Below are 8,988 nucleotides of genomic sequence, written 5' to 3'. Positions count from 1 at the left end.
GTGTGGGATGTTTGGCGTTGCCTCAGTGATGGATGCTTCTTCACCTCCAAAGCAGTCCTGAAGCCAAGATTGAAGAGCCCGTCTCTGGTTATGGTGCACTTAAGGACCGAATCAATTTACTTGCCACTCTTTCCCTAGGCCAACCCACTCCTGCGTACCTATTTTAGGAAGCAATTAAAGTAAAAGAAAAAGACTTGCGAGTGCCAAGAACATCTGATCCTGGTTCACAACCAACAGGTTGATTAATAGCATCCTCTCTTTTTGATTTACCCGTGTCAGAGTGATGTAGGGTTTCTGGGCCGCACGTCCGCGTCAGATCGCTGTATTTCATTCAGACGATTCACGGGCCCCGTGAGAAGGTGGCTCAGTGACGAAGTCCACAGTGACGAGAAGTGAATTTAGTAATCAAGGGGCCGACAGGCCCCTCCTCCCAGCTCGGAGAAGTATAAATATATTGACGGGATGGTTTTAAGCAAGTGGACATCTAGCCTTGCTCGAAGGAGTGCTCACAGTGCGAAATCCGCTTGAAACATTACATTGAATGCCATGGACAGGGTTACAGCTGTGAGCTACTGTTTAGGACTCCTGAGTTTGTTTCTACTGCTCAATGTAGACGGGAGGAGCCTATTTAATCCAGGTGAGTGTGCAAAACAGCACATTTTATTTGAATTAGAATGCCAAATGCATGCAACTGCTAATTAAATGCTTTGTCTATCACTACAGTTTTATCAAATTTCAACATATTGAGAGATAATAAGCATATAACTCACTGTGTGTTTGCTTTGGTACATCCAGGAAACCCTGCTTTCAGTCAGAAAGAAGACACAGATTCCCAGAGCAAGATTCTGGCACTATTACTGCACAAAAGCTTGGTCCCAGTGGAAAAGGATGATCCTCTGGGTGAGACCTACAAACAAATGCCTGTGATAACATGCACAGGTACATTTCTGCTTTGGTTAACTGGGTCTCCTTTCTGCAGGTGTTGAGCTGGCTAATAAATTAGCTGAGATCGAGGAGGTAAGGCTTATTTTAACTGGCACTAATAAAATGTGATTTCGATGTTATTATAATGTGAACAAGCTGCTCGTGTATAAATGGCGCACTCATTTTTTGTTACACATTCTCAAAAGTTGTTACAGTAATTCACAAAAACATTGGAAAACCTCTCTCGATGTGTTATAATCACTTTGATCTGTATTTCTAGCTGAGAGTGCTGAGGGAGGACCTGGAGCTGGAGAGGAAGATTACAGCTAATATGGTAGAAGGCAAATCCATAACAAGGAAACGCGGAGAACGTAAGCTCTAACATTTACAATCATTACACTATAAATATACTTAATATGAGCCCATTGTACAAAATGCTGTCTTTTTGCCTGTAGCCTGCTTCTGGAAGTACTGCGTTTGAGACGGATGCGAGAGGAGGATAACCACTGTGAAATCTTGCTGCAAAGCCCAACATAGCCTTAAAACTCAGACTAGCAGTAGTATAATCACACTGTATTTATCCCAGCAATATAGAGATGTAACATAGTTGTTTCATTAATAAAGGTTTCGTTTCACCGTGGCTTTACATCTAGAATCTGTAAATAATCAGCCGCTCACTGGAAATACTTGAGGGTCACATATGACGAAACATTACACATTACTTTACCTGAGAGTTTTCTTTGCATGACACGTGTGTTTCTGTCGCCCTCCTGTGGTAGAATTGGGAATTACATGCTTGTTTGTTTTTCACACAAGTTCTATCGCCTCATCACTGCTTATAGAAATGCACCGCTGTTAATTTTACTGTGTAAATAAAATCATAATGTGAATCTGTACTTCTTGTTTTCTTTTTTCCTTTAAAAGTTTCAATGTTTAGAATTGATTTTAGGATTAATTTATTTAGTATTTTTTTTTAGTATTTATTTATTTATTGTCATTGTCAAGAACAATGAAATTGCGTTTGGGGCTTCCATACAACCCCAAAAAAAGAAGAAAATAATAAATACCCCTTAAAACCCAAGTGTACATATTTAACCCAGTGTGACTCCAATGCAATAAGACAATCTTTAGCAATAATGTTCGTAGAAATTCAGACAAAGACCTGAGAAACATGACAAAATACAACAATGCAACCCATTCAATATTATTGTACTGTGAGATATGATATCAGATATGATAGTTATCTATTTAAGAAAGGGGGGGGGGGGGGCAGGGGGGGGAAGAGAATAAAGATATGATGCACCAATGCAGACCAGTTCATTGCTATTAAGAAGTTGGATATGGTTATTGTCCGTGAGAGGGGGGCAGAGAGTTCAGGAGCCTCACAGCCTGTGGATACAGGCTGTTGGCCAGTCTGGATGTTCTGGCCTGTATAGACCTGTACCTTCTCCCTGAGGGCAGCAGATGGAAAAGGTGGCGCGCAGGGTGATGTTGGTCCCGCAGGATACTGTGCACCCTCCTCAGACAGCGAGTGGGGAAGATATTACTGATCTCTGGCAGACTTGTTCCAATAATTCTGCCAGCTTCTTTCACCACCCGCTGGAGTGCTTGCTGATCGGCCTTGGTGCAGCTGGGGAACCATACTAGAAATCCATACGTCAGAACGCTGCTGATGGCACAGTTGTAGAAGTTCAACATCAGAGATCTGGGAATGTGTGCGCTCCGCAGTCTCCTCAGGTAGTAGAGGCGCTGTTGGGCCTTCCGTACAACTGAGGTGATATGGTTGCCCCAGGACAGGTCCTCGGTCACAGTTACCCCCAAGAATTTAAAACTGCTCACCCTCTCCACCGCCTCACTGCCAATGAAGAGAGGCAGATGGTTGTTATGACCCCTCTTCCGGAAATCTACAATGATCTGGAGCCCACCAAAACAACTCCCTGATAACGACTGTGTGATGACTATTCTTCCCGTCCCATGAAGGCCACCTGGGTTGGCTGGCAGACTGTTTACTTAGCCTGATAGTGCGAAGGACACTGTCTCCGCTGAACTCTGGACACACACACACACACACACTTACACTGACAAGCACTCACTCATCCCCCTCCCTTTCCAACGCCTTCGATGCTTGTGCCCTACCGGGGATGATAGCAGTCAACTGGACCAGCGCAGATGCTGCAGGACCGGATGCGCTGTCTACGCCGGCTCTCTCTTACCCTTTACCCGCCCCTGTTGCTTGTCTCGTGTTTCTATGGTGTGTTGATAGTCATGTGCTTTTGTGCTGAGGTGTTTTTTCTGTTATCAAACTGTTCTCCCACCAGGAGCTCAGTCTGAGTGGAGTTTTTTTTCTCCTCCTCTTACCTCATGTAGTGTATTTTCGTTGTTTTTCCTATCAGCCTACCTTTCTGACATGTCTCCCCAATGTGATGTTTGTGTAAAGTTGGTCAGAAGGTTCCTTTGTGAGTGCGCATGCGCCATTAGCGTGCTGCCTGCTGTAACCCCTAATTTCCCTCGGGATGAATAAAGTATTCTGATTCTGATTCTGATCTCCTTGGTCTTTTTGGTGTTTAAGACCAAGTTATTGTCGTGGCACCATGACTCTAGTTGTTGCACCTCTGTCCTGTAGTTTGTCTCATCATTGTTGGATATAAGTCCGAGCACTGTAGTGTCATCTGCAAACTTAACAATGAGATTGGACGCGCAGGAGGAAATACAGTCATGGGTGAAGAGAGTGTATAGCAGAGGGCTCAGAACACACCCCTGAGGGGCACCGGTGTTGACCACAAGGGTGGAAGAGGTGTTCTTACCCACTCTGACACTCTGTCTACGGTTAGTGAGGAAGTCCACAATCCAGTTGCACAGAGAGGAGTTAAGTCCCAGTTGGTGGAGTTTGGGACGGAGTTTGTATGGCCGGATGGTATTAAAAGCCGAGCTGTAGTCTACAAAGAGGAGCCGTGCATAGGTGTTCCTGTGTTCCAAGTGCTTCAGTAATGTGTGCAGCACTGTGGCGATCGCATCCTCGGTTGACCGGTTCTCCCTGTATGCAAACTGGTGCGAGTCCAGGGATGGTGGAAAAGCAGCTCTGATGTGTTTAATGACCAGTCTCTCCAGGCATTTGGCGGGAATGGGGGTGAGTGCCACAGGTCTGAAATCGTTCAGACATGTGACATTTGACTGTTTTGGGATGGGAACGATGGTTGCTGCTTTGAAACAGGATGGTACCAGTGAACAGGACAACGAGGTGTTATATATAGAGGTGAAGACGTCCGCCAGGTCCCGCAGCACAGTCTTTTAGCACCCGGCCCAGCACTCCATCCGGCCCGGCCGCCTTCCTGGTGTTAATGCTCCGGAACACACGCCTCAGCTCATGAGTGCTCAGGACCGGAGCAGGGTCGGTTGAGGGGAGAGGGGACAGGACAGGGTCGGTGTTCTCCCTATCAAAACGGGCATAAAAGAGATTTAGATCCTCAGCCAGAGTAGAACTGTCGGCTGAGGGTGATGGTGTTCTTCTTTTGTAGTCCGTGATAGCCCTGATGCCCTCCCAGACCTGCCTTGGGTTTGTGTTGTTCTCAAACCTGGCCTCGATACGCCTCCTGTGCTGCTGCTTGGCAGTCTTGATGCCTCTTCTCAGGTTGGCCCTGGCAGCACTGTATGCCTCCTGGTCCCCGGATTTGAAAGCGTTGTTCCTTGTTCGAATAAGTTGTTGAACTCCGTGTGTCATCCAGGGTGGATTATTAGGGAACACACGGAATCGTTTCCAAGTTGTTACATTGTCCACACAGAAACAGATGTAGTCCAAGACAGTGGAGGTGTAACTGTCCAATGCGACACGATTGTCAGTGTTCTTGTTTTCTTTTTTCCTTTAAAAGTTTCAATGTTTAGAATTGATTTTAGGATTAATTTAGCATCAAAGGGGGAAATAGAAAAAGGCGTTGTTAACACTACTGAAGACTAAATCATTTCTAATTATATATTTATTCTACTGATGTGATGCACATTTGTCAGCTAGTTTAAACTGTGCGAACAGGAAGTGGATGGTGGGCAGTGGCGGGCTTTATGTTGCACATTTGACTGGGTTGTTCGGAGGCGAGTCACAAGCACAGTCCAAACAGCGCTGCAGTGAAAAGGCATTAATCATATGGCACACGATGAACTGAGTTTCAGTTCATCATGGGGGGTCAGATATGACTGAAAGATTAATAGGCTGTGTTTTGAGTTTTGTTTAAAAAAAAGACTTCATATAGGGAAAAATATATATATCACATGTGCAGGACACCTTAAACTAGTTTTTTAATTAAGCAGTAAGGCAGAACAAAGTCGGGGCTGCATCAAGACACAGGGACTAAACCCCAATTCAACCAGACCCAGAACTGATCCGGAATTAAAACAGGATACAACAGTTCAAAATCAGGACTACTGAGGATTTAACCAAAACAGAACCAGAATCAGAACTAGATGATAGTAGCACTAAAATCATCATAGACCTGCACAACACTTATTTTTAATTCTACCAAAGTCCACTATTTAGATTGAGAAAAGTTTATATAATTATTTATCCTTGTTGTACAAACAAGCTGCAAAACTTAATAAATATAGAATTTGAAAAATAACAAACCTAAAAAGAAACACTACGAGATACATGAGGACCTATGATACGGTGATACTTTTGGTAAATAACCATTTGACTAACATGTGTGTCTCACCTGCTCTTGTTCATCTCTGTTCTGTCCTCTCTCTCTCTCTCTGTTCCTCTCTCTCTCTCTGTTCCTCTCTCTCTCTCTCTCTCTCTCTCTGTTCCTCTCTCTCTCTCTCTCTCTCTCTCTGTTCCTCTCTCTCTCTCTGTTCCTCTCTCTCTCTCTGTTCCTCTCTCTCTCTCTCTCTCTCTGTTCCTCTCTCTCTCTCTGTTCCTCTCTCTCTCTCTCTCTCTCTGTTCCTCTCTCTCTCTCTCTCTCTCTCTCTCTCTGTTCCTCTCTCTCTCTCTCTCTCTCTCTCTGTTCCTCTCTCCCTCTCTCTGTTCCTCTCTCCCTCTCTCTCTCTCTCTGTTCCTCTCTCTCTCTGTTCCTCTCTCTCTCTCTCTCTCTCTCTCTGTTCCTCTCTCTCTCTCTCTGTTCCTCTCTCTCTCTCTCTCTCTCTCTGTTCCTCTCTCTCTCTCTCTCTCTCTCTCTCTCTCTGTTCCTCTCTCTCTCTGTTCCTCTCTCTCTCTGTTCCTCTCTCTCTCTCTCTCTCTCTCTCTGTTCCTCTCTCTCTCTGTTCCTCTCTCTCTCTCTCTCTCTCTCTCTCTGTTCCTCTCTCTCTCTCTCTCTCTCTCTCTCTGTTCCTCTCTCTCTCTGTTCCTCTCTCTCTCTCTCTCTCTCTCTCTCTGTTCCTCTCTCTCTCTCTCTCTCTCTCTCTCTCTCTCTCTGTTCCTCTCTCTCTCTCTCTCTCTCTCTCTCTCTCTCTGTTCCTCTCTCTCTCTCTCTCTCTCTCTCTCTCTCTCTCTCTGTTCCTCTCTCTCTCTCTGTTCCTCTCTCTCTCTCTGTTCCTCTCTCTCTCTCTGTTCCTCTCTCTCTCTGTTCTCTCTCTCTCTCTCTCTGTTCCTCTCTCTCTCTCTGTCCTCTCTCTCTCTCTCCTCTCTCTCTCTGTTCCTCTCTCTCTCTCTCTCTCTCTCTCTGTTCCTCTCTCCCTCTCTCTGTTCCTCTCTCTCTCTCTCTCTCTCTCTGTTCCTCTCTCTCTCTGTTCCTCTCTCTCTCTCTCTCTCTCTCTCTGTTCCTCTCTCCCTCTCTCTGTTCCTCTCTCTCTCTGTTCCTCTCTCTCTCTGTTCCTCTCTCTCTCTCTGTTCCTCTCTCTCTCTCTGTTCCTCTCTCTCTCTCTCTGTTCCTCTCTCTCTCTGTTCCTCTCTCTCTCTGTTCCTCTCTCTCTCTCTGTTCCTCTCTCTCTCTCTGTTCCTCTCTCTCTCTCTCTCTCTCTCTCTCTCTGTTCCTCTCTCTCTCTGTTCCTCTCTCTCTCTGTTCCTCTCTCTCTCTCTCTCTCTCTCTCTGTCCTCTCTCTCTCTCTCTCTCTCTCTCTCTCTTCTCTGTTCCTCTCTCCCTCTCTCTCTCTCTCTCTCTGTTCCTCTCTCTCTCTGTTCCTCTCTCTCTCTCTCTCTCTCTCTCTCTGTTCCTCTCTCTCTCTCTCTCTCTCTCTCTCTGTTCCTCTCTCTCTCTGTTCCTCTCTCTCTCTCTCTCTCTCTCTCTCTGTTCCTCTCCCTCTCTCTCTCTCTCTCTCTCTCTCTCTCTCTGTTCCTCTCCCTCTCTCTCTCTCTCTCTCTGTTCCTCTCCCTCTCTCTCTCTCTCTCTCTCTCTGTCCTCTCTCTCTCTCTCTCTCTCTCTGTTCCTCTCTCTCTCTCTGTTCCTCTCTCTCTCTCTCTCTCTCTCTGTTCCTCTCTCCTCTCTCTCTCTCTCTCTCTGTTCCTCTCTCTCTCTGTTCCTCTCTCTCTCTCTCTCTCTCTCTCTGTTCCTCTCTCTCTCTCTCTCTCTCTCTCTCTCTCCTCTCCTCTCCCCTCTCTCTCTGTTCCTCTCCCTCTCTCTCTCTCTCTCTCTCTCTGTTCCTCTCCCTCTCTCTCTCTCTCTCTCTCTCTCTGTTCCTCTCCCTCTCTCTCTCTCTCTCTCTCTCTCTCTCTCCTCTCTCTCTCTCTCTCTCTCTCTCTCTCTCTTTCTCTCTCTCTCTCTGTTCCTCTCTCTCTCTCTCTGTTCCTCTCCTCTCTCTCTCTCTCTCTCTGTTCCTCTCCCTCTCTTTCTCTCTCTCTCTCTCTCTGTTCCCCTCTCTCTCTGTTCCTCTCTCTCTCTCTCTCTCTCTGTTCCTCTCTCTCTCTCTCTCTCTCTCTCTCTCTCTCTCTCTCTGTTCCTCTCTCTCTCTGTTCCTCTCTCTCTCTGTTCCTCTCTCTCTCTGTTCCTCTCTCTCTCTCTCTCTCTCTCTCTCTCTCTCTCTCTCTCTCTCTCTGTCTCTCTCTCTCTGTTCCTCTCTCTCTCTCTCTCTCTCTCTCTCTCTCTCTGTTCCCTCTCTCTCTCTCTCTCTCTCTCTCTCTCTCTCTCTCTCTCTCTCTCTCTCTCTCTCCTCTCTCTCTCTCTCTCTCTCTGTTCCTCTCTCTCTCTCTCTCTGTTCCTCTCTCTCTCTCTCTCTCTCTCTCTCTGTTCCTCTCTCTCTCTCTCTCTGTGTGTGTGTTCCCCCCTCTCTCTCTCTCTCTCTGTTCCTCTCTCTCTCTCTCTCTCTCTCTCTGTTCCTCTCTCTCTCTCTCTCTGTGTGTGTGTTCCCCCCCTCTCTCTCTCTCTCTCTGTTCCTCTCTCTCTCTCTCTCTCTCTCTGTTCCTCTCTCTCTCTCTCTCTCTCTCTCTCTGTTCCTCTCTCTCTCTCTCTCTCTCTCTCTCTCTCTCTCTCTGTGTTCCTCTCTCTCTCTCTCTCTCTCTCTGTGTGTGTTCCTCTCTCTCTCTCCCTCTGTTCCTCTCTCTCTCTCTGTTCCTCTCTCTCTCTCTCTCTCTCTCTCTCTCTCTCTCTGTTCCTCTCTCTCTCTCTCTCTCTGTTCCTCTCTCTCTCTCTCTCTCTGTTCCTCTCTCTCTCTCTCTCTCTGTTCCTCTCTCTCTCTCTCTCTCTCTCTCCCTCTCTGTGCTGACAATCAAGCCAAACACCAACATCATCAAATATACAGTTAATAAATAAATAAATAAATAAATCACAAATCTTTTTTACAAGTACAAAATATTTATGACCACATTTTGAGCCCATAGAGCAGCATTTAAGCCAGGAGGTGACTGCTGTTCATCGCTGGATCGTTGTCGACTACGCGTTAGTGAAGTCAAGCTACAGCAACTTTAGTTAAGAGTGTTTTCCTTTGTGCGTCGTTCTTAACCCTGTCTACAGAGCTTCCTGGATTTTCCCCCGTGTGATTCCCGTGTGGCAGTGTCGGAGTGTGAGCCTGTGATCGTGTGAGTGGATATTCTGAAGAACGCGTGCTAGTGATGGCCAAATGAAGCTTTCTGAAGCATTGAAGCTTGAATTGAAAAACGGTTCATTACTCGAAGCTTTTCAACACAGTCCTCTCTGGTGACATCTGGTG

General features: G+C 46.3%; 1 protein-coding gene across 1 annotated transcript; it reads right to left on the bottom strand.

Annotated features, from left to right (window-relative positions):
• Window positions 1–6,850: 6,850 nt before the first annotated feature.
• LOC113016668 (octapeptide-repeat protein T2-like) lies at window positions 6,851–8,069 on the bottom strand (the record flags this gene model as incomplete). The annotated part of the gene is made up of 3 exons (XM_026159664.1): window positions 6,851–7,263; window positions 7,299–7,734; window positions 7,818–8,069. Coding segments are annotated over 3 exons (1,101 nt in total), but the record flags the coding sequence as incomplete, so codon positions are not given.
• Between the last annotated feature and the right edge of the window lie 919 nt (window positions 8,070–8,988).

This window comes from Astatotilapia calliptera, chromosome 23 (genome assembly GCF_900246225.1).
Source record: "Astatotilapia calliptera chromosome 23, fAstCal1.2, whole genome shotgun sequence".
Lineage (NCBI taxonomy): Eukaryota > Metazoa > Chordata > Actinopteri > Cichliformes > Cichlidae > Astatotilapia > Astatotilapia calliptera.
The sequence above is the reverse complement of the archived record's forward strand: the minus strand, read 5'-3'. Positions and strand labels throughout refer to the sequence as shown.